The 25,724-nt window shown below is 48.2% G+C and overlaps 1 protein-coding gene across 2 annotated transcripts in view; it reads left to right on the top strand.

Moving 5' to 3' along the window:
• Nucleotides 1-25,724, top strand: part of mib1 (MIB E3 ubiquitin protein ligase 1) — a 240,612-nt gene that overhangs the window by 20,807 nt on the left and 194,081 nt on the right. For both annotated transcript variants that reach the window (XM_069921103.1, XM_069921102.1), the window contains exons 3-4: nt 99-228; nt 25,128-25,232. In XM_069921103.1, the coding sequence (XP_069777204.1) occupies nt 99-228; nt 25,128-25,232 (235 nt within the window). The remainder of the gene's footprint in view (nt 1-98; nt 229-25,127; nt 25,233-25,724) is intronic.

Below are 25,724 nucleotides of genomic sequence, written 5' to 3'. Positions count from 1 at the left end.
TTGATATTTGAGATGATGAAGAAACAGTTGCGTAATTGAAATACCAATTAAATTCCTTTTTTTTTGCAATTATATAATTTTTGTTTTCTTTGGATTAGAGTTTTGCTGGAGTCCAGACGGAAGTCAAAGAAGATAACGGCAAGAGGAATTTTTGCTGGTGCAAGAGTAGTTCGTGGAGTGGATTGGCAGTGGGAGGACCAAGATGGAGGCAATGGACGTAGAGGAAAGGTGACCAGTCTATTTTATCAATGTTTAAATTGATTATTTAGCAATATTACTGCAGAGCTAACCTAAAAGAATCCTGTTCATTCAGAATTAGCATCAAGCAGACTTGTAATGGATAAACTACATGGTTTTTGTTTGGTGCTTTTTAATGTGTGAAAGTTTGTCATGTATGCAAGTACAATGTACAGATGCGCTGAAATTGTTCCTTGCTACAGACACACAGGTAGATAAGATATTACCAAAAACAAAAGTATAAATTAAATTACCACAATATACAATGAGGCAGAAAGAGGTAATAGATATAAAAAGATAGATCAATATTCACAGCTACAGTTTGTGTACAAGTTTTTCAGTAGTGCAGACAGATCCTTTGATGGTCCTTGAAGTTACTGACTGGGGTAGTACGGGGAGGTTCAAGAGCCTGGTAGCTATTAGAAAAAAATCTATTCTTGAACGAAGAGGTGCTACTGCTTGAAGATAGTAGCAAGAAGAGATTGTGACCAGAGTAATGGGGATCCTTTATGATTTGGCTGCCTTCATTAGGTAGCATTTCGTGTAGATGTCTTCAATTGCAAGTAGGTTGGTGTCTGTATTACGAGCCCGGAGGACTCCAAAAAGCAGCGGCAACAGGAATTCACCAAGACTATGGTTACTTAAACAAAAGCTGCTTTTAATGTTCTTCAAACATATTAATAAGATCCATAATTAACTCATTACTATTAACCCAACTTAACCCCCCCTTCTAATTCTAAGCACACGTGTATGTAATGTGTAGTGTTCAGGAAAGTTCTTTGTTTCACTGTCCAATCATTCACTTTTCACTTCTTCAAATTCACTGGTATAAGGCAATTTCTATACTGTGTACAGAATGTAACATACATGATCTTCACCAGGCTCTAGTGCTTTAATTTAAATTGTTACTGCAAAGGAAGGTGTTGGTTTCAGAGAGAGAGAGAGAGATATTCTTTGTTTGTTGGACACACCCACAAAGTGATCTCCTTCAATCAGCCACTTCAGTGTTTTGCTGAAACCTGTCCCCTCATGGGTTTTCCAAAAGATAACCTCTTCTTCCAGGTTACCACAGAGTTCTTTTTTCCCCTCTATTTCAGGAGAAACCTATTAACCAACCACTTCCTCTTGTAATTGACTACAAGGGTTGAGAATAGGCTGAATTCAGAACTCAAAACTCATCTTCAAATGGAGTCTTTCTTATAACAGGAGTGCAAAGCTTGCAGAATCCAACAGCAATTCCTGCTGCAAACTGACCTCTCCCTCTCTCTCTCCAAAGAGAAATTTCCTGTTTGTTAATCCCCTCTCTGTTTGAAAATACCATATCACCCCTCTAAGAATAGCAGCCTTCAACCAGACTTGGATTGCTGGCACCGGAATCAATTTCTAAGCTTGGACATCTGTACCTTAATAGACATATTTTAAAGACATATTTGCACCAAGCATGCAAAAAGTGACAAAACTCACTAAATCCATTACAGGTGTTACAGATTGGGTTAATAAAATTATTAAAATATGTCTTTAAAAGGTATAGATTAGGTATATTTCACAAACAGACATTAACATTTCACAAAAGACTTCTCATTTAAAATGCAAGAGCTAAGTATAAGCAGAGACTTCATGTCCACAGTATAGTTTCCACAGTACACCCACAGAAGTTTGATTAGAGCAGTATTATCAGACTGCCCCCCCCCCCCCCCTTAAACTCACATTTCACCTCAAGCCATCCCAATGCCATGTGCTCTGTGATTGGTAAAGTGTAACGATTATAATATTTTGGGAGAATTTGATAATATTTGGGGAGAATTTGTAAGATTACATACATACACACATTTTAAAACAGATCTTATTTGAAAGACTGAAGAAATATTGAAGATCTCTGGAGAATACTAAACACATTTCACAAGTAGGTGTTAATTGAACTGATGTCATAAAATGAATGGACTGGAGAGACACTCTAGCTGTTGAAAGCTCTTTTCAAGGGTTTTGACAGAGTGCACAGAAAGGTCATTCCTGGGTTTTGTTGATCTAACAACAGATGGGAGCAAAAGAAAGAACTCCTGTTGTTGGAGAAGGTGGGGGTTTTGCAAGTGAGTCACATGCTTTTTCTGGAGAGAGTTGGAGGGAGAGGGAGGGAGGGAGAGAAGAGAAGCCCTCTCAGCTTGTGTGTGTGGAACACTGCACAGTGCTATCCAGGAAGAACTGATGAAAAGTTCCAAAGCAGTGGATGACTGGAAGTGCTATCTGACTGATGTTTCTCTTGGAATAAGAGGAACAGAAGGAGCTCTGTCGTAACCTGAAAGAGAGAGGTTACCATCTGGAAAACCCTGATGGGGCAAGTTTCATCAGCGTGACATTGAGGTGACTAATGGTGGTCCTCAGTTGTGGAAATCCTGGAACAACAAATCTCTCTCTGCATACCCTACAAGAACCTTCCTGAGCAGTAAACATTTACCTTTCAAGCATCAAAGCCTGGTGAACTTTATACATGTTAACTTCTGTGCACAGTATAAGAATTGCCTGCATCCAGAGAAGTTGGAAGAAGAAGTGAGATTGAACTGTGAACCAAATAACTTTTCTTAAATTTACACACACATTACATGCAAGTGCACTTAGAATTAGAAGGGGGTTAATTTGGATTAGTACAAGTATAGAGATAAGTTAAAGTTTGATTCTATTTTCATGTTTGAAGTTGATTAAAAATAACTTTTGTTTTAAAAACCACTGGTCTTGGTGAATGTCTATTGCTGCTGGGTTTTGGGGTCCTTTGGGCTCGTAACATAGGGATGGCTAAAGGTGTTATGTGAGTGGAAAGAGAAGGTTTAGACCCACTGCTTGAGACCCAATTGTTATAGAAATATTTTGCTTGAGAAAAATTGACATTGGCCCATTTCCTTTGAGGTTATTAAACTGTGCACATAATGAGTCAATTAGGTACAATTAAAACAGTGGTTTTTAAACTTTTTCTTTCCACCCACATACCACCTTAAGTAATCCCTTACTAATCACAGCATTTATGGCATTGGGATTGCTTAAGGTAGAATGCGAGTTGAGGGGGCCAGTTTGAAAACCACTGGATTAGAGCATTCAAAGGCATGCCAAATCTCATCAGACCTTGGAAAGTAGAGCCAATGGTGTGCATCCTTCACATTGCCTCAATGTGCTGATTACAGGAGAAGTCCTTGGATAAGTGGACAATAAGGGATGTGAACATACTAACCCTCTCCATTGTTGTCCAGCCATTGAAGACAGGTATGTGGTCCCTTGGCCTTTTATTCCTAAAGTTGTGTGAGATTTGAAGAAGGGTGGCGGGAAGGAGATGCTTCTAAATTGTATGACGATGATACCTCCCAAAATATGCGAGAATTAGATAAAAGGTATGGGTTGTAACTAATAACTGAGACACATTTGTGAACAATGACAAGTTGTTAACAGAAATAAATAAAAGTGAGTTCAGATGCTATCAGCTCTGGCTTTGTATAACAAATAACGTGATACTGCAGTAGAAGGAATTTTAGGCTATTTAGGACAAAATTGTAGAGTTAAATAGCTATCCATATCAAAATAATTACATAACTTTATTCCTTTGTTACTTTGTATTTAACTGCCCATATACAGTAAACCCCCAATATGCAGCACCTATGCAGATAGATGCCAAATAAGTGTATTGTCCGGTTGCTTGAGACTTGCTCTTACAATGCTGAACTAGTGCATCCTCACAGAGAATGAAAGTTAAATTCCTCCATAAGCACTGTACAACTTTCACTTTTTTTCTCTTCCATACCTCCATTTTCTGCTTAAAGGTAAGCACTACATGTTTACACCTTCCTGGTTGTTTTTCTTTCAGCTTGGTAACAGTTAGAGGGGAAATTTGTCTAAAGTAATGTCCTACAAAATGGAATCTCTGTTTACAATGGTCACAAGGTTGGCACTGGTTGCAGGTGTCGCTGGTTACAAGAGTGGGGATGGCAGTCCGGTTACATCCGGTACCGCACGGATGGCAGTCTCTTCACTCTGAGGCGCCTGCAAGCTCACACCAAGACACAAGAACAACTTGTCCGTGAACTACTCTTTGCAGTTGATGCCGCTTTAGTTGCCCATTCAGAGCCAGCTCTCCAGCGCATGACGTCCTGTTTTGCGGAAACTGCCAAAATGTTTGGCCTGGAGGTCAGCCTGAAGAAAACTGAGGTCCTCCATCAGCCAGCTCCCCACCATGACCACCAGCCCCCCCACATCTCCATCGGGCACACAAAACTCAAAACGGTCAACCAGTTTACCTACCTCGGCTGCACCATTTCATCTGATGCAAAGATCGACAAAGAGATAGACAACAGACTCGCCAAGGCAAATAGTGCCTTTGGAAGACAACACAAAAGAGTCTGGAAAAATAACCACCTGAAGAAACACACAAAGATCAGCGTGTACAGAGCCGTTGTCATACCCATGCTCCTGTTCAGCTCCGAATCATGGGTCCTCTACCGGCATCACCTACGGCTCCTAGAATGCTTCCATCAGCGCTGTCTCCACTCCATCCTCAACGTTCATTGGAATGACTTCATCACCAATATCATGGAATCCATGCTGCTGAAGACCCAACTGCGCTGGGTGGGTCATGTCTCCAGAATGGAGGACCATCGCCTTCCCAAGATCATGTTCTATGGCGAGCTCTCCACTGGCCACCGAGACAGAGGTGCACCAAAGAAGAGGTACAAGGACTGTTTAAAGAAATCTCTTGGTGCCTGCCACATTGACCACCGCCAGTGGGCTGATCTTGCCTCCAACCGTGCATCTTGGCGCCTCACAGTTCGGCGGGCAGCAACCTCCTTTGAAGAAGACCGCAGAGCCCACCTCACTGACAAAAGACAAAGGAGGAAAAACCCAACACCCAACCCCAACCAACCAATTTTCCCTTGCAACCGTGTCTGCCTGTCCCGCGTCGGACTTGTCAGTCACCAACGAGTCTGTAGCAGACCCCTCCATAAATCTTCATCCGTGAAGCCAAGCCAAAGGACGGCAAACTAACAACAATGAGTGCCAATTTTAAACTTGCGTATTTTTTACTTATAATTTTATTCCTAATTATTTTTTATTTATTTTCTGCTGGTTGCTTGAGGCTGCCGGTTGCTTGAATTCCAGATACCAGGGGCTTTACTATATTTTAATTATGTGGAAGGGCATAATTTCTAATGCTAATTTTTCTGACCAAATAAATATTCAATTTGGAGATGCAGCACAGTAATAGGCGCTTCTGGCTCTCATTATACCCATGTGACCATTTAACCTACTAACTCCATACATCTTTGAAATGTGAGGTGAACCTGGGCCATTGAATAGAAACCCACTGGGAAAACATACAAACATACATGGTTATGGGAATAAATAAGTGGTTCTGTGGAAGAGATTAAAAATCCCAGATGGTATGTTGTCTCCCTGTTTTCTGGGTCTGAGATAGCTCAGATTGAGTTCATGGCATTCTCAGAAGAGTAGCCAGATGTTGTGGTTCATGTAGAGGGACTAATGACGTGGGTAGGAGGGTGATGAGGTCCTTCAAAGAGAGTTCAAGGAGTTGGGTGCTAAATTAAACAGGACCCCCAGGGTTGTGATCTCAGAATTGCGACTTGTGCCTCATGCTAATGAGGTTAGAAATAGGAGGATGATACAGCTTAAGATATGGTTAAGGAGATGGTGCAGGAGGGAGGACTGTAGGTTTCAGGATCAATGGGCTCTCTTCCAGGGAAGGTGAGACCTGTTACAACGGGATGGTTTGCGAGGGGGACTAATATCCTTGCAGGAACGTTTGCTTTTCTGCTCCAGTTGGGCTAACTTATATTTGCATGGGGGTGGGAACCAGCATGCTAGGGCAGATAATAGAGTGGAAGAGGAAAAACATGATGTGAGAACTGCATTCAAAGTTAGAAATCAGTATTGTACGTGATGGAATGTTCTGAGTTCTGTCCATTTCAATGCAAGTATTGCAAGAAAGGCAAATACGCTTAGACCATTCGTGACTGGGCACAGACTGGGAGATTGCTTTGTTGAGCATCTTGGCTCTGCTCCAATAGTGTGGATCTCCCTGTGGCCACCCATTTCCATTTCCCATCTCATTCCATTGCTACCATGTCAGTACATAGTCTCATTCACTGCCAGACTGAGACTAACCACAAATTAGAGGAACCACACCTCATCTTCTAACTGGGCACCTTCCAACCAGATGACATTAATATCGACCTCTGCCTTTTGTTAACCCCTCCCCTACTTCTTCCACTATCTCCTTCTCCCAGCTCTGTCTCTTCCCTTTTCTGTCTCTTTTCTCACAGACATAATCAATTCTCACTTCTCCCCTATCATACCCAATTAATATCTTTTGTTGGTCTGGATTCCTTCCCCAGCCAGTACTGCCTGTATTCTTAGATTTCCTGTTATTTACTTATTCTGGAAGAAGGGCTCAGGCCTGAAATATCAGCAATATATCTTTATCTTCGATGGATGCTGAAAGACTGACTGAGTTTTTACTATAATCACAGTGTCTGCAGACTTTAATGTTTCACTACAGGAGGGGCAGGATTGACAGTTCAATGTTCTAGGGTTCTGTTGTTTCAGACATGATAAAGTGGGAAGTGTGAAAGGGGGAGGTGTGGCATTGTCAGAGAAAATATCACAACTGTGCTCAGACCAGACAGACCAGAGGGCTCGTCGACCGAAGCTATATGGGTGGAGTGAGAATTGGAGGAGCAAATCTGTGGAGAGAGAGCAGAGAGCTACAGGAAACACAAAACTATGATATTTCCACATATTCTCTGGGACTCCCATATTGTCAAAGGGCTGGATGGCTTATACATATATATATATATATATAAATTAATAGCCACAGGGAACTCTGCTTTTTGAGGAATGTTGGGGATCTTGTTCAGAAGAAGAAAGAGGTGTATAATAGGTATTGGCAACAAGGAGCAAATAAGGTACAGTACAACTCCGATTATGCAAAATGGTCGGGACTGGGCCTGTGTTGGAGAACTGGTCAGTTTTAAAAAAACAGTCCAGTAGCAACAGCAAATCACTTGTGTCGATGCTTAACAACAAACAACAAGGGAATGCCTAATAAGCATTAAAATAATGTTTAATTCTCACCAAAAATATGCTGGCCATGGTCGATCCTTGACATGTCCTAACTGCTGATCACTGACCCACTGTTGCCACTGATCCCTGGGGAAGCTTCCCAGCCGATGGAACACTCCCTGGCGAGTTGGCAGGCTCTCTCTCTCCGGTCACTGGAGCTCCCAACCCCGTCCTGATTCAGAATCCTCCCCAAGCCACACTACACATGCATACCAGGGGAGTCCAGAGTTGATATTGGCAGAGAGGGAAGGAAGTGGAGAGGAGAGAGGGAACACCACTGAGCCCAACGTACCTGCTCCTGCCTGGGAGCCTGAGGTCCTGCTCCCACCCGGGAGACTGTTCTCCTTGATGACGCCAGGCAAGGGATTCTTCAGACTTCTTGCGGCTGGGAGACAGCAGTTTGATAGGGAGAGTTGGAAAGAAGAGTCGATAAAGGAAGGTAAAGAAGAAATGGAAAGAGAGAGGGGAGCAAGTTATCTGAAATTAGGACAATTGCCATTTTAATTTCAAGTTGAGTTTTTTTTTCAACCTGTGAGGTTAGTTTGGCTCTGAAAAAATTTTGGAAAAATTAGGATTTCGGAGAATCTGATTTTGGATAATCGGAGTTGTACTGTACTTGAAGAGTTTAAACAATGCAAGAAAAGACTTGAGAATTAAATCAGGAGGACCAAAAGAAGGCATGAGGTTGCTTTGGCAGACAATGAAGAAAAATCCTAAGGTTTCTTACAGGTATATTCAGAGCAAAAGGATAGTAAGGGACAAAATTGGTCCCCTTGAAGATCAGAATGGTTGGCTATCTATGGAGCCACAAGAGATGGGGGAGATCTTAAATGGGTTTTTGACATCAGTATTTATTCAGGAAACTGGCACAGAGTCAAGGGAAGTTGGAAAATAGCAGAGGGGTCATGGACCCTATACATATTAAAGAGGAGATGGTGCAAATAAGGGTAAATAAATCTCCAGGGTCTGACAAGATATTCCCTTGGGCCATGAGGGAGGCTAGTGTAGAAATTGCAGGGGCTCTGGCAGAAATAATTAAAATGTCATTAAATCATAGGTGAGGTACCAAAGAATTGGATGTTAGCTCATATTGATCTGTTTTTTTTAAAAAAAAAAAGCTCCAAAAGTAACCCTGGGAATTATAGGCTGGTGAGCCCGACATCAGTTGTAGGTAAATTAGTGGAAGTTGTCCTGAGAGATAACATATACATGTATTTGGATAGCCAGGGACTGATTAAGGATTGTCAGCATGGCTTTGTGCATAGTAGGTAGTGTTTAATCAATCTTCTAGAGTTTTTTGAGGAGGTGACCAGGAAAGTTGATGAAGGAAATGCTGTGGATGGTGACTGCATGGACTTTAGTAAGAGCTTTGACAAGGTTCCACATGGAGGTTCATCAGGAAGGTTCAAATGCTTGGTATTCATGAAGAGGTAGTAAACTGGATCTGACATTGACTGTTCAGGAGAAACCAGAGAGTGGTAGTGGATGATTGCTTCTCAGGCTGGAGGCCTGTGATGAGTGGTGCATCTCAGAATTTGGTGCAGGGACCATTGTTGTTTGTCATCTATATCAATGATCTGGATTATAATGCAAGTTTGCAGATGGCACAAAGTTTGGAGATTTTCTGGACAGCAAAGAAGATTTTCAAAGCTTGCAGAGGGATTTGGACCAGCTGGAAAATTGGGCTAAAAATGGCAAATGGATTTTAATACAGATAAGTTTGAGGTGTTGCATTTTGGAAGGACTAACCATGTGGGGGGCCTTTGCATTCATTGTGGTATTTCATGATCAGCTAAAATAAGGTACAGAATTGATGGAACAATTGTCTTATTCAGCAGATAACCATTATGCATTCTGTAGAATTCTGGATTGCAAATGATGATAAAAATGTATACTAGAGAAAATTATTTGGAGAAATATAGTTTTGGCAATGCCAAGTTATTCAGTCATTGGATTATAATGTATTATCCTCAAAATTAATAGCAAACAGGTCATGGCATATAAATTGTAGATTTTTAAACAGATAGCAAGACTGTTGAACATCTGTTATGTGAAGAATAACAGATTTAACTGGGAATATTTTGAATTCTTTGAGAAGATGTGGCTATCAAAAACTTAATTATTTTAATAAATTAGCAGAGTTAAAAACCTTGAATTTTCAATTTGATTTGAGAACTCAACAAATGAGAGACTGCTGTGAAAAGAGCAAAAATTCTAGTGGATTGAAATTGAGATATGGGAATGTGTAATTAAATCTTTTTAAATGCCACTGGCATAAATTCAGGGAGAAAACTAAAGAAAGAATGAATGAAATATTGGATAAATACTGGGTAAAAATAAATAGCATACTTGGATATTTTCTGCTCAAACCCATGTAATCAAATTTAAAACACTTGTAAGGAAAATGTTAAATGTACCATAAGTAATATCTATGATAGTCATTTAAATTCTTTAATGCATTCATTAATAACCTGTTGAAATAATCAAAGAACTATTAAAATGGTTGTGGAACGAGATTTGACAAAATTACATTGAAATTAAAGGTCTCTACCATTTTGAAAGCTGGTTTGAAGGTCAAGAGAAAATTTTTCATCTCTGTTCACATAAATGCCAAATTTGGTCTGTTGATACAGATCTGTTTCAGTCTTGTTTTCCAGGAGAACATAACTGTACAAGTGAATGTTTTGACACCACAGATGGTGAGAGATTTAAATTTTCTGTTTCAATGTTTGAAAACAGCCACAGGGAGATTAAAATATTAAGGGAAATGCCAGGTCAAAGAAATATTTTGTTCTGATAATGATGGTGGGGTTATTGTCATGCAGATTGTACATAAGAATAATTAAATCAGTATTTGGCCAACTGCCCATCAAGCCTGCTCTGCCATTCATTAAGATCATGGCTGATCTGATAATAGGCTCATTTCTACCTCAGTTGTGGAGAGGGTCAAAAACTTCAAATTCATGGGTGTCAACATCTGAGGATTTGTCCTGAAGCTTTCACATTGATGCAATCACAAAGAAGACTTGCCACCGGCTATAAGTTGTGAGGTGTCTGAGGCAATTCAGACCTTCGAAAACTCTTATAAGCTTCTACAGGTGTACTGTGGAGTGCATTCTGGCTGGATACATCACTGCCTGGTATTGAGGTGCCAACTCTCAGGACAAGAATAAACCCCAGAGGATTGTTAACTCGGCCTGTGACCATCACAGGCACCAGACTTACTCCATTGAGGGCATCTATATGAGGCATTCTCTTTTATTTATTTTTTATATATATCTCTTTGGCTTGGCTTCGCAGACAAAGATTTATGGAGGGGTAAATGTCCACGTCAGCTGCAGGCTCGTTTGTGGCTGACAAGTCCGTTGCGGGACAGGCAGACATGGTTGCAGGGAAAAATTGGTTGGTTGGGGTTGGGTGTTGAGTTTTTCCTCTTTTGTCAGTGAGGTGGGCTCTGCGGTCTTCTTCAAAGGAGGTTGCTGCCCACCGAACTGTGAGGCGCCAAGATGCACGGTTTCAGGAGATATCAACCCACTGGCGGTGGTCAATGTGGCAGGCACCAAGAGATTTCTTTAGGCAGTCCTTGTACCTCTTCTTTGGTGCACCTCTGTCTTGGTGGCCAGTGGAGAGCTCGCCATATAACACAATCTTGGGAAGGCGATGGTCCTCCATTCTGGAGACGTGACCTACCCAGCGCAGTTGGATCTTCAACAGCGTGGATTCGATGCTGTCGGCCTCTGCCATCTCGAGTACTTCGATGTTAGGGATGAAGTCGCTCCAATGAATGTTGAGGATGGAGCAGAGACAATGCTGGTGGAAGCGTTCTAGGAGCCGTAGGTGATGCCTGTAGAGGACCCATGATTCGGAGCCGAACAAGAGTGTGGGTATGACAACGGCTCTGTATACGCTTATCTTTGTGAGGTTTTTCAGTTGGTTGTTTTTCCAGACTCTTTTGTGTAGTCTTCCAAAGGCGCTATTTGCTTTGGCGAGTCTGTTGTCTATCTCGTTGTCGATCCTTGCATCCGATGAAATGGTACAGCCGAGATAGGTAAACTGGTTGACCGTTTTGAGTTTTGTGTGCCCGATGGAGATGTGGGGGGGCTGGTAGTCATGGTGGGGAGTTGGCTGATGGAGGACCTCAGTTTTATTCAGGCTGACTTCCAGGTCAAACATTTTGGCAGTTTCTGCAAAACAGGACGTCAAGCGCTGAAGAGCTGGCTCTGAATGGGCAACTAAAGCGGCATCGTCTGCAAAGAGTAGATCACGGACAAGTTGCTCTTGTGCCTTGGTGTGAGATTGGTGTGAGATTGAAGAGACTGCCATCCGTGTGGTACCGGATGTAAACAGCGTCTTCATTGTTGAGTTCTTTCATGGCTTGGTTCAGCATCATGCAGAAGAAGATTGAAAAGAGGGTTGGTGCGAGAACTCAGCCTTGCTTCACGCCATTGTTAATGGAGAAGGGTTCAGAGAGCTCATTGCTGTATCTGACCCGACCTTGTTGGTTTTCGTGCAGTTGGATAACCATGTTGAGGAACTTGGAGGGGCATCTGAGGCGCTCTAGTATTTGCCAAAGCCCTTTCCTGCTCACGGTGTCGAAGGCTTTGGTGAGGTCAACAAAGGTGATGTAGAGTCCTTTGTTTTGTTCTCTGCACTTTTCTTGGAGCTGTCTGAGGGCAAAGACCATGTCAGTAGTTCCTCTGTTTGCACAAAAGCCGTACTGTTATTCTGGGAGAACATTCTCGGCGACACTAGGTATTATTCTATTTAGGAGAATCCTAGCGAAGATTTTGCCTGCAATGGAGAACAGCGTGATTCCCCTGTAGTTTGAGCAGTCTGATTTCTCGCCTTTGTTTTTGTACAGGGTGATGATGATGACATCACGAAGGTCCTGAGGCAGCTTTCCTTGGTCCCAGCAGTACTTGAAAAACTCATGCAGTTTGGCATGCAGAGTTTTGCCGCCAGCCTTCCAGACCTCTGGGGGGATTCCATCCATACCTGCTGCTTTGCCACTTTTCAGTTGTTCAGTTGTCTCTTTTCGGGTGAGGACCTCATCCAGCTCTAGCCTTAGGGGCTGTTGAGGGAGCTGGAGCAGGGTGGATTCTTGGACTGAGCGGTTGGCACTGAAAAGAGATTGGAAGTGTTCGAACCATCGGTTGAGGATGGAGATCTTGTCGCTGAGGAGGACTTTTCCGCCTGAGCTGCGCAGCGGGCTTTGGACTTGGGGTGAGGGGCCGTACACAGCCTTTAGAGCCTCGTAAAAACCCCTGAAGTCGCTAATGTCCGCGCTGAGCTGGGTTCGTTTGGCGAGGCTCGTCCACCACTCATTTTGGATCTCCCGGAGTTTGCGCTGAAGATGGCTGCATGCGAGACGGGAGGCTTGTTTCTTCTCTGGCCAGGACAGCTTTGTAAGGTGAGCCTGGTGGGCAGCTCGCTTCTTTGCCAGCAGCTCCTGGATTTCCTGGTTGTTTTCGTCGAACCAGTCCTTGTTTTTCCTGGAGGAGAAGCCCAGTGCCTCTTCAGTGGATTGCAGTATGGTAGTCTTCAGCTGATCCCAGAGGGTTTCAGAGGACGAGTCCATGAGGCGGATTGCATCCTCGAGCTTTGCTTTGAGGTTTGCCTGGAAGTTTCCTCTCACTTCGTCTTACTGCAGGTTTCCAACATTGAATCTCTTTCTGGGGGCTTTACTGTTCCTGGACTTTGGCTTGAAGTGAAGGTTGAGCTTGCAGCGAACCAGCTGTTGGTCAGTGTGGCATTCCGCGCTGGGCATGACCCTGGTGTGGAGCACATCTCGTTTGTCTCTTTCTCGCACCAGGACGTAGTCCAGGAGGTGCCAGTGTTTGGATCGGGGATGCATCCAGGTAGTCTTCAGGCTGTCCCCCTGCTGAAAAAGGGTGTTTGTAATGACAAGCCGCTGTTCTGCGCAGAGCTCCAACAGATTAGGCCCCGGTCCGGGCAGAGAGGTGGAGGCGGCGGCCCCGGTCCGGGCACAGGGAGAGCAGCGGCGGCTCTGGCCCCGGACCGGGGAGAGGGTAGGCAGCGGCACCGGTCCGGGCAGAGAGTGAGAGGCGGCTGCCCCAGTCCGGTCACAGGGAGAGCAGCAGCGGCCTCGGCCCCGGTCCGGGCAGTATGGACCGACCTAGGAGGGAGGCAGACTCCTCCAGCCCGGGTAAGAAACCTGCATAGGAGAAGGCCACTCCGATATAAAACCTACGACCCAAGGACCTCGCTGCCACGTCCCAGCTTGCTTGGCCACGGCACACGAACCATGGGTGTAAAGGGTGGGGCCAGTACTGCGCACACTGCACTCCACCTAAAAGCTCCTTTGCGCAGGTCCGAGGACAGGTCCACGTCCTCCCCCTCCACGTCCTCACCCCTCCACGTCCTCCCCCTCCACGTCCTCCCCCTCCACGTCCTCCCCCTCCACGTCCTCCCCCTCCACGTCCTCCCCCTCCACGTCCTCCCCCTCCACGTCCTCCCCCTCCACGTCCTCCCCCTCCACGTCCTCCCCCTCCACGTCCTCCCCCTCCACGTCCTCCCCCTCCACGTCCTCCCCCTCCACGTCCTCCCCCTCCACGTCCTCCCCCTCCACGTCCTCCCCCTCCACGTCCTCCCCCTCCACGTCCTCCCCCTCCACGTCCTCCCCCTCCACGTCCTCCCCCTCCACGTCCTCCCCCTCCACGTCCTCCCCCTCCACGTCCTCCCCCTCCACGTCCTCCCCCTCCACGTCCTCCCCCTCCACGTCCTCCCCCTCCACGTCCTCCCCCTCCACGTCCTCCCCCTCCACGTCCTCCCCCTCCACGTCCTCCCCCTCCACGTCCTCCCCCTCCACGTCCTCCCCCTCCACGTCCTCCCCCTCCACGTCCTCCCCCTCCACGTCCTCCCCCTCCACGTCCTCCCCCTCCACGTCCTCCCCCTCCACGTCCTCCCCTCCACGTCCTCCCCCTCCACGTCCTCCCCCTCCACGTCCTCCCCCTCCACGTCCTCCCCCTCCACGTCCTCCCCCTCCACGTCCTCCCCCTCCACGTCCTCCCCCTCCACGTCCTCCCCCTCCACGTCCTCCCCCTCCACGTCCTCCCCCTCCACGTCCTCCCCCTCCACGTCCTCCCCCTCCACGTCCTCCCCCTCCACTCCTCCCCCTCCACTCCTCCCCCTCCACCTCTCCCCTCCACCTCCTCCCCCTCCACCTCCTCCCCCTCCACCTCCTCCCCCTCCACCTCCTCCCCCTCCACCTCCTCCCCCTCCACCTCCTCCCCCTCCACCTCCTCCCCCTCCACCTCCTCCCCCTCCACGTCCTCCCCCTCCACGTCCTCCCCCTCCACGTCCTCCCCCTCCACGTCCTCCCCCTCCACGTCCTCCCCCTCCACGTCCTCCCCCTCCACGTCCTCCCCCTCCACGTCCTCCCCCTCCACGTCCTCCCCCTCCACGTCCTCCCCTCCACGTCCTCCCCCTCCACGTCCTCCCCCTCCACGTCCTCCCCCTCCACGTCCTCCCCCTCCACGTCCTCCCCCTCCACGTCCTCCCCCTCCACGTCCTCCCCCTCCACGTCCTCCCCTCCACGTCCTCCCCTCCACCCCTCCCCCTCCACCCCCTCCCCCTCCACCCCCTCCCCCTCCACCCCCTCCCCCCCCACCCCCACCCCTCCCCCCACCCCCACCCCCTCCACCCCCCCCCTCCACCCCCTCCCCCACCACCCCCTCCCCCCCACCCCCTCCCCCTCCACCCCCCCCCCCCCACCCCCTCACCCCTCCACCCCCTCCCCCCCCACCCCCTCCCCCTCCACCCCTCCCCCTCCACCCCCCCCCCCCCCACCCCCTCCCCCTCCACCCCCCCCCCCCACCCCCCCCACCCCCTCCACCCCCTCCACCCCCCCCCACCCCACCCCCCCCCACCCCCTCCCCCTCCACCCCCTCCCCCTCCACCCCCCCCCCCCACCCCCCCCCCCCCACCCCCTCCCCCCCACCCCTCCCCCTCCACCCCCTCCCCCTCCACCCCCCCCCCCCACCCCCTCCCCCTCCACCCCCTCCCCCTCCACCCCCTCCCCCCACCCCCTCCACCCCCTCCCCCTCCACCCCCCCCCCCACCCACCCCCTCCCCCTCCACCCCACCCCCCTCCACCCCCTCCCCCTCCACCCCCTCCCCTCCACCCCCCCCCTCCACCCCTCCCCTCCACCTCCTCCCCCCTCCACCACCTCCCCCTCCTCCCCCCCCTCCCCCTCCTCCCCCTCCCCCTCCTCCCCCTCCCCCTCCTCCCCTCCACCTCCTCCCCCTCCACCTCCACCCCCACCACCTCCTCCCCTCCACCTCCTCCCCTCCACCTCCTCCCCTCCACCTCCCCCCTCCACCTCCTCCCCTCCACCTCCTCCCCTCCACCTCCTCCCCTCCACCTCCTCCACCTCCACCTCCTCCACCTCCTCCACCTCCACCTCCTCCACCTCCTCCCCCTCCACCTCCTCCCCCTCCACCTCCTCCCCCTCCACCTCCTCCCCCTCCACCTCCTCCCCCTCCACCTCCTCCCCCTCCACCTCCTCCCCCTCCACCTCCTCCCCCTCCACCTCCTCCCCTCCACCTCCTCCCCCCCCTCCACCTCCTCCCCCCCTCCACCTCCTCCCCCCTCCACCTCCTCCCCCCCTCCACCTCCTCCCCCTCCACCCCCTCCCCCTCCACCCCCTCCTCCCCCACCCCCTCCTCCCCCTCCCCCTCCTCCCCCTCCCCCTCCTCCCCCTCCTCCTCCTCCCCCTCCCCCTCCTCCCCCTCCTCCCCCTCCCCCTCCTCCCCTCCCCCTCCTCCCCCTCCCCCTCCTCCCCCTCCCCCCCCTCCCCCTCCTCCCCCTCCCCCTCCTCCCCCTCCCCCTCCTCCCCCTCCCCCCTCCTCCCCCTCCCCCCTCCTCCCCCTCCCCCCTCCTCCCCCTCCCCCCTCCTCCCCCTCCCCCTCCTCCCCCTCCTCCCCCTCCCCCCTCCTCCCCCTCCCCCTCCTCCCCCTCCCCCCTCCTCCCCCTCCCCCCTCCTCCCCCTCCCCCCTCCTCCCCCTCCCCCCTCCTCCCCCTCCCCCCTCCTCCCCCTCCCCCCTCCTCCCCCTCCCCCTCCTCCCCCTCCCCCCTCCTCCCCCTCCCCCCTCCCCTCCTCTCCCCCTCCACCTCCTCTCCCCCTCCACCTCCTCCCCCTCCACCTCCTCCCCCTCCACCTCCTCCCCCTCCCCCTCCACCTCCTCCCCCTCCTCCCCCTCCCCCTCCTCCCCCTCCCCCTCCTCCTCCTCCCCCTCCCCCCTCCTCCCCCTCCCCCCTCCTCCCCCTCCCCCCTCCTCCCCCTCCCCCCTCCTCCCCCTCCCCCCTCCCCCCCTCCTCCTCCTCCCCCCCTCCTCCCCCTCCCCCCTCCTCCCCCTCCCCCCTCCTCCCCCTCCCCCCTCCTCCCCCTCCCCCCTCCTCCCCCTCCCCCCTCCTCCCCCTCCCCCCTCCTCCCCCTCCCCCCTCCTCCCCCTCCCCCCTCCTCCCCCTCCCCCCTCCTCCCCCTCCCCCCTCCTCCCCCTCCCCCCTCCTCCCCCTCCTCCCCCTCCCCCCTCCTCCCCCTCCCCCCTCCTCCCCCTCCCCCCTCCTCCCCCTCCCCCCTCCTCCCCCTCCCCCCTCCTCCCCCTCCCCCCTCCTCCCCCTCCTTCCCCCCTCCACACCCTCCCCCCCTCCCCCCACTCCACCTCCTCCCCCCTCAAGAGATGCTCACAAACTCAAGCTAGCATGCTTGAACATCAAAACCATGCTAGACAAGACTGACAGCCACCGACCTGAACGTCGGTCTGCCCTCATTGCACATGAACTCCTCAGACTTGACCTTGACATAGCCACTCTCAGTGAAGTCCGCCTGGCAGATGTAGGCAGCCTCCAAGAACGCGGCGCGGGCTACACACTCTACAGGTCTGGCAAGCCTTTGGATGAACAACGCCTATCTGGTGTAGGCTTCATGGTCAAGAACTCCATTGCCTCCAAACTCGAAAACCTTCCGACAGGCCACTCAGACCGGATCATGTCTATGCGACTCCTCCTTCAAAACAAGCGTCGCATCACACTCATCAGTGTCTATGCTCCAACCCTCTAGGCGGAACCAGCAGAAAAGGACAAGTTCTACACTGACCTGCGCAACCTCATTCAACGCACCCCTACAGCGACAAGGTTGTCATCCTTGGCGACTTCAACTCTCGCGTCGGCAAAGGCTCAGAAACCTGGCCAAGGGTCCTGGGCAAGCATGGTGTCGGCAAGTGCAACGACAATGGACTACCTGGATGCATCCCTGATCCAAACACTGGCACCTCCTGGACTACGTCCTGGTGCGAGAAAGAGACAAACGAGATGTGCTCCACACCAGGGTCATGCCCAGCGCGGAATGCCACACTGACCACCGGCTGGTTCGCTGCAAGCTCAAACTTCACTTCAAGCCAAAGCCCAGGAACAGTAAAGCCCCCAGAAAGAGGTTCAATGCTGAAAACCTGCAGTCAGACGAAGTGAGAGGAAACTTCCAGGCAAACCTCAAAGCAAAGCTCGAGGATGCAATCCGCCTCATGGACTCGTCCCCTGAAACCCTCTGGGATCAGCTGAAGACTACCATACTGCAATCCACTGAAGAGGTACTGGGCTTCTCCTCCAGCAAAAACAAGGACTGGTTCGACGATAACAGCCAGGAAATCCAGGAGCTGCTGGCAAAGAAGCGAGCTGCCAACCAGGCTCACCTTACAAAGCCGTCCTGTCCAGAGAAGAAACAAGCCTTCCGTCGCGCATGCAGCCATCTTCAGCGCAAACTCCGGGAGATCCAAAATGAGTGGTGGACTAGCCTCGCCAAGCGAACCCAGCTCAGCGCGGACATTGGCGACTTCAGGGGTTTCTACGAGGCTCTAAAGGCTGTGTATGGCCCCTCACCCAAAGTCCAAAGCCCGCTGCGCAGCTCAGACGGCAAAGTTCTCCTCAGCGACAAGATCTCCATCCTCAACCGATGGTCAGAACACTTCCAATCTCTTTTCAGTGCCAACTGCTCAGTCCAAGATTCCGCCCTGCTCCAGCTCCCTCAACAGCTCCTAAGGCTAGAGCTGGATGAGGTCCTCACCCAGGATGAGACATACAAGGCAATTGAACAACTGAAAAGTGGCAAAGCAGCAGGTATGGATGGAATCCCCCCAGAGGTCTGGAAGGCTGGCGGCAAAACTCTGCATGTCAAACTGCATGAGTTTTTCAGGCTTTGTTGGGACCAAGGAAAACTGCTTCAGGACCTTCGTGATGCCATCATCATCACCCTGTACAAAAACAAAGGCGAGAAATCAGACTGCTCAAACTACAGGGGAATCACGCTGCTCTCCATTGCAGGCAAAATCTTTGCTAGGATTTTCCTAAATAGAATAATACCTAGTGTCGCCAAGAATATTCTCCCAGAATCACAGTGTGGCTTTTACGCAAACAGAGGAACTACTGACATGGTCTTTGCCCTCAGACAGCTCCAAGAAAAGTGCAGAGAACAAAACAAAGGACTCTACATCACCTTTGTTGACCTCACCAAAGCCTTCGACACCGTGAGCAGGAAAGGGCTTTGGCAAATACTAGAACGCATCGGATGCCTCCCAAAGTTCCTCAACATAGTTATCCAACTGCACGAAAACCAACAAGGTCGGGTCAGATACAGCAATGAGCTCTCTGAACCCTTCTCCATTAACAATGGCGTGAAGCAAGGCTATGTTCTCCCACCAACCCTCTTTTCAATCTTCTTCAGCATGATGCTGAACCAAGCCATGAAAGACCTCAACAATGAAGACGCTGTTTACATCCGTTACCGCACGGATGGCAGTCTCTTCAATCTGAGGCGCCTGCAAGCTCACACCAAGACACAAAAGAAACTTGACCGTGAACTACTCTTTGCAGACGATGCCGCTTTAGTTGCCCATTCAGAGCCAGCTCTTCAGCGCTTGACGTCCTGTTTTGTAAAAACTGCCAAAATGTTTGGCCTGGAAGTCAGCCTGAAGAAAACTGACGACCTCCATCAGCCGGCTCCCCACCATGACTACCAGCCCCCCCACATCTCCATCGGGCACACAAAACTCAAAACGGTCAACCAGTTTACCTATCTCGGCTGCACCATTTCATCAGATGCAAGGATCGACAACAAGATAGACAACAGACTCGCCAAGGCAAATAGCGCCTTTGGAAGACTACACAAAAGAGTCTGGAAAAACAGCCAACTGAAAAACCTCACAAAGATAAGCGTATACAGAGCCGTTGTCATACCCACACTCCTGTTCGGCTCCGAATCATGGGTCCTCTTCCGGCATCACCTACGGCTCCTAGAACGCTTCCACCAGCATTGTCTCCGCTCCATCCTCAACATTCATTGGAGTGCCTTCATCCCTAACGTCGAAGTACTCGAGATGGCAGAGGCCGACAGCATCGAGTCCACGCTGCTGAAGATCCAGCTGCGCTTGGTGGGTCACGTCTCCAGAATGGAGGACCATCGCCTTCCCAAGATCGTGTTATATGGCGAGCTCTCCATTGGCCACCGTGACAGAGGTGCACCAAAAAAGAGGTACAAGGACTGCCTAAAGAAATCTCTTGGTGCCTGCCACATTGACCACCGCCAGTGGGCTGATATCGCCTCAAACCGTGCATCTTTGCACGTCACAATTCGGCGGGCAGCAACCTCCTTTGAAGAAGACCGCAGAGCCCACCTCACTGACGAAAGACAAAGGAGGAAAAACCCAACACCCAACCCCAACCAACCAATTTTCCACTGCAAACGTGTCTGCCTGTCCTGCATCGGACTTGTCAGCCACAAACGAGCCTGCAGCTGACATGGACATTTACCCCCTCCATAAATCTTCGTCCGCGAAGCCAAGCCAAAGAAGATATATGTATATATGTTTTTATAAAATATATACAACCTTGTCTTAACTATATTTACTGAGGTAGCCTCCACTGCTTCAGTGGGCAGCAAATTCCATAGATTAACCACCCTCTGTTCAGTTCCCAGCAGTTCCTCTTCATATTTGTCTTAAATCTATTACCCTGAATTTTGAGGCTCTGTCCCAAGTTCTAGTCTCCACCACCAATGGAAACAACTTGCCTATCTCTCTTATCTGCATTTCATAATTTTATATGTTTTTATAAGATTTATTTTCATTCTTGTAAATTCCAGTGAGTACAGTCCCTGGCCATTCAATTTATCGTCAGGCTAATTCCCTCATCTCTGGAACTAACCTAGTGAACCTCCTCTGTACTTCTTCAAAGCCAGTACATCCTCAAGTCGAGACCGGAACTGTGCACAGATCTCCAGATGCGTACATTGTACAGTTGCAGGATAACCTCTTTACTCATAAATTCAATCCCTCAAGCCATGAATGCTAATATTCTCTTTGCCTTCTTGATAGCCTGTTGTACCTGCAAACTAACCTTTTGTGTTCATGCACAAGCATTCCCAAGTCCTTCTGCATGGCATCATGCTGCAATTGCTTTCCATTTAAGTAATAGTCTGATCTTGCATTTTTATTTTCAAAGTGGATAACTTCACATTTATCATCATTGTGCTCCATCTGGCAGATGCTTACATTCTCACTTAACCTATCTATCTTCTCTCTGCAAACTCTCCACATCCTCTGCACAATTTGCTTTACTACTCAATTTAGTATCATCGGCAAACTTAGATACACTACACTCTGTCTTCTATTCCAGATCGTTAATATATATCGTGAACAGTTGCAGGCCCAGCACTGATCCGGCTCACCACTGATTTCCAACCAGTAAAACACCCGTGTATCCCAACTCTCTGCTTTCTGTTGGTTAACCAATCCTCTACCCATGCTAATACATCTCCCCAACTTTGTGCATCCTTAACTTGTGTCTAATTCTTTTATGCGGCACTTTATTGAATGCCTTCTGGAAATCCAAGTTAACATACTCCTCTCTATCTACTGCTCTCAATATATTCTCAAAGAACTCCAGTAAGTTTGTTAGACAGAATCTGCCTTTGCAGAATCCTAAAAGCAGGGATCTTGGGCCTCTCTGGCTGTTTGGAACCTGCTTGCATTGACCTGGCATCAGATCCCGGTCGCCAAGAAGGAGGGAACAGATCTTCATGTGGTGTTCGGTCCCTCATAACCTTCATTGGACTGCTTTCAACTTCTTCAGGGTCCCAGTGGCCCTCACAAGCCTTGTTAAGGCCTACTTCTAAGACGTGCAGCTATGTTTGACAACAACAGATTACATCACAGTATGCTAACATCTAGAGGTGAGAATCATGGCTGGTTGTACCATCTCCCTGTTGGCCTTCACGATGACCATGGAGGTGATAATTAGAGCATCTCAGTGGATGGTTGGAGGGCAACGCAGAAGACTTGGCTTGAGGTTGCCACCTATCTGAGAGCATATACGGATGATCTCACAACACTGACCGCGACCAAGGCTTGTATACCTGTTGAGGAAGCTTCAAGAGAACATCAAGTAGATTCAGATGAAGATCAAGCTGAGCAAGTCCAGAAGCATCTCCATCGTTAAGGGGAAGCTGATAGACCAATGCTTCTACATGGGCAATGAGACGATTCCAGTAGTCTTCAAGAAACCAGTGAAAAGCTTAGGTTGGTGATATAATCCATCTCTCAAAGATAGAGCAGGTACATCAGCTCAGGAAGGATGCCATCAGTGACCTTAAAGACAGAACCTGGCAACTTTAAGCTCTGGTGTATGCAGTTTGGACTTTTTCCAGGCCTCATATGGCCACTAACCCTGTATGAAGTTCCAGTCTCGAATACGGAAAAGCTAAAGAGGCTGATCAACTTGTACATAAGGAAGTGGCTTGGTCTTCCCAGGTCCCTCAGCAGCATTGGGCTTTACGGTAAGGGAGTCCTAGAGCTACCCATTTCCACTCTTTCAGAGGAGTACAAGCGAGCCAAAGTAAGACTGGAGATTTTGTTAACCAAGGCGAGTGATCCATTTGTAGCTCAAGCTGCTGTCATCCTGGATACTTGGATACAAATGGATTCCGTCAGAAACAACTAAGCAAGCAAAAACGGCACTCAAGCATAGGGATGTCATGGGCCACATCCAGCAAGGGAGGAACAGTCTTGGTCTTGGGGCCAGTACACTAGCCTGGAACAAAATTGCTTGTGATGCAGGAGATACGTCAGCAGGGGGAGGTGGCAAGGTACGCAAAGGCCGTCGCTTAGGTAAAGCAGGGACAATAGATGAGATGAGAGGGAGTGAAGAAAAGGAAGAACTGAAAAGAGTGGTGAGAGATGGAGACATTCAGAGTGAGCTTCATCATCAGGGCTGCATACGACGTTTTGCTATCTGCCATGAATCTCACCCAATGTTATGACTTCAGCATCACTAAAGCATATTTTAATGGGCTCTAGGACCAGCCTCAAGCATTTTCCCACCTTAAGATGTTGAACTAACTGGCCTATAGTTCCCTGCCTTTTGCTTGCATCTTTTTTTTAGTGGTGTGACATTCTCTGTCTTCCATTCTGCCGGGGCCTGCCCAGAGTCCACAGAATTTTGGTAAATTATCTCCAAAACCTCGATTGTAACCTCTGCCATTTCTTTTAGTACCCTGGGATACATTACATTAGGACTAGGGGATTTGTCCATGTTTAGACCCTTGTTTGCTCAATACTATTGCATCTTGTTCCTCACCTTCCATTACATCCATAACATTTGTGTTCGGCATGGTAAACATGTCCACCATGAAGACCGACACAAAATAATCATTCAAAGCCTCAGCTGTTTCCTCATATCATTGCCCAATATCATTTCCCCCTTCTCATCCTCCAAGGGACCACCCTTTTCCACTCTATATAATTATAAAAAGTTTTACTGTCTGTTTTTATATTTTGTGCTATTCTTTTTTTCCATAATCTACTCTCACTCTCTTTATTGTTTACTTTGTATATTTTTGCTTTTAAAAGTTTTCCCAATCTTCTAGCTTCTCACTGCTCTTGGTGACTTGGTAAGCATGAGGTTTTAGTTCAATGCCTTCCTTTATTTCCTTAGTTATCCAAGGCTGTCTGTCCCCACCCTTGCTTTTCACTAGAATATACTTTCATTCTCTTTCAAAGTCTTGCAATGTTCCTCAACCATCCCTCCATAACACCTGCATTCCAGTTCACCTTGGCCAATTCCTTATAGTTTCCATTGTTCAGACAAAATACACTGGTTTTAGACAACTATTATAGCCTCCATTTGAACAAAAATGCTCTTTCCAAGAGGATCCCTAAGTACAAGATCACTAATTCTACTCGGGTTTCATTCCACAGGACCAAATCTAAGTTAGCATGTTCCCTTGTAGGTTCAGTGATATGCTGTTCAAAAAAGCTATCACTGATGCATTGTCTAAAGTCCTCCTCAAGGTTGCCTCGACCAACCTGATTCACCCAGTCTATGTACATGTTAAAATTCCCACTATAACTGGTGTTCCATCCTTGCATGACTCTGATATTTCTTGCTTTATTGCCTGTGTCATTGTAATATTATTGGACGACCTATAGACAATTCCCACTAGTGATTTTTTTTTTCCTTTACTATTCCTAATCTCTACCCAGATGGATTCAACATTTTGGTCCTTAGATCTTGCATCAATCATTTTTCACTATTGCCTTGATTTCATCCTTAACTAAGAATGCTACTCCACCTCCCTTACCTTCCTTCCTGTTTTTCCGTCTTACTTGATATCCTTGGATGCTTATTTCCCAATCCTCTCTACCCTGAACCACATTTCTGTAATGGCCACTAAATCATACCCCTTTGCACTGTTCACTGACCTTGTTTCAAATATTACGGGCTATTCACATGCATAGTAATTCTAACTTTTTTTTTCCTTGGGTGTAGAATGTATGGAACAAGCTGCAGGAGGAATTGATCGAGGCATGTATTATAGCAGTGCTTAAGAAATATTTGGACGGATACATGGATAGGTTTAGAGGGATATTGTCCAAATTCAGGCAGGTGGGACCTGTGTAGGTGAAGCTTTTTGATTGGCCTGGGCAAATTGGGACAGGGGGCCTGTTTCTGAACTGTACGACTTGAGTCATCTAGGATGAAGCCTCCAGGATATTGTACTCCAAGATCTTCAGTTTTCTGTTAGTTATTTTAAAAGTTAAGCAGCACAGTCAACTGATTTAACAAAGTAATTATTGCTTTTGTTTTTCATGTGTGCGAATATTATTGTGCCTCTTTGCTAGGTTAGTTAAGTTTATTCTTCTGATTTTTTAAAAATAGCTTCTGCTGGAAGTGCATTTGTGAATATTTGAGAGCATTGTGATGGGGGTTGGTTGCGTTGCAGTTAAATTCTTATGGAAATGGCAAAGACTTGTGTTGTACTCATCAAATATACTACTAATTTTGTAAACAAGAGCAGCTCTTCCGTTATAACAAGGACACCAACAATCATTTGCTGCCTAAGAAATGTTGGGGGTTCCTCCTCCCGTCGAAATGGTTTTATCTTCCACAGCCTCTGGTGAGCACATCACTCGTAACCCTCAACCTTGAGTGTTTTTGAGTCTTCACTCATTGCTTTCGTTCTCAAGCTTTCCTGACTACCTGTGGTAGTTGTCCACACTTTAACAACTCTTTACTTCCTTTAATTTGTAAAAGGTAAAGGTTCCATTATTTTCACGTAATACTACAGTTAGAATATAACAAACATGAAATTCTTTAACTTTTGTCACAAGGCAGACAGAGAGTTGCCACTTTGTCCAGCGCCCCTCACAGAAATCTGCAGCACCTGATGTTCTTAGGTAGTCTGACATGTATGTTTTATTTTCTGTAGGTGACTGAAATTCAAGATTGGAGTGCTTCTAGTCCTCACAGTGCAGCATATGTTCTTTGGGACAATGGAGCCAAGAATTTATATAGAGTGGGATTTGAAGGCATGGTAAGTAATGCAACGTTTGATCATCAAGGTGAAATGTTTTGATGTTTTAAGTTTGAACTTCATAAATACAAGTTATAAATTAAAAATTTCCATATCTGTGTTTGCTGAGTTAATTTGCCCAGACCAAACCAATCCGCATTTTAGACTTGACTGAAATTATTCAATACTCTTACCTTTGAATAACAACACTCCTGCTGCAATTTCCATTCCACTAACTAAGCATGTGTAATAGATTTGTGTTGACCTTTAATTTAATGTTAAATTATATTTCTTTTCTAAAAATGTCTTGGTAAACTAAATTATAGTTAAAATATTGTATTTGTATTCTTAGTAAGTTAACTGTGGGTTAGTACAGGGTCACACAGGTTTATAGAGAAACATCGTTTTCTGAGAAGAGTGTTCATTCTCAGTCAATGTGTCTTGGACAGACAGAGCTAATGGATTTCAAGTGGGTCTTAATTATTCAGGAACTGCTGAAGGAAGCCATCTGTT

This window comes from Narcine bancroftii, chromosome 2 (genome assembly GCF_036971445.1).
Source record: "Narcine bancroftii isolate sNarBan1 chromosome 2, sNarBan1.hap1, whole genome shotgun sequence".
In the NCBI taxonomy this organism is placed as follows: domain Eukaryota; kingdom Metazoa; phylum Chordata; class Chondrichthyes; order Torpediniformes; family Narcinidae; genus Narcine; species Narcine bancroftii.
The sequence above is the reverse complement of the archived record's forward strand: the minus strand, read 5'-3'. Positions and strand labels throughout refer to the sequence as shown.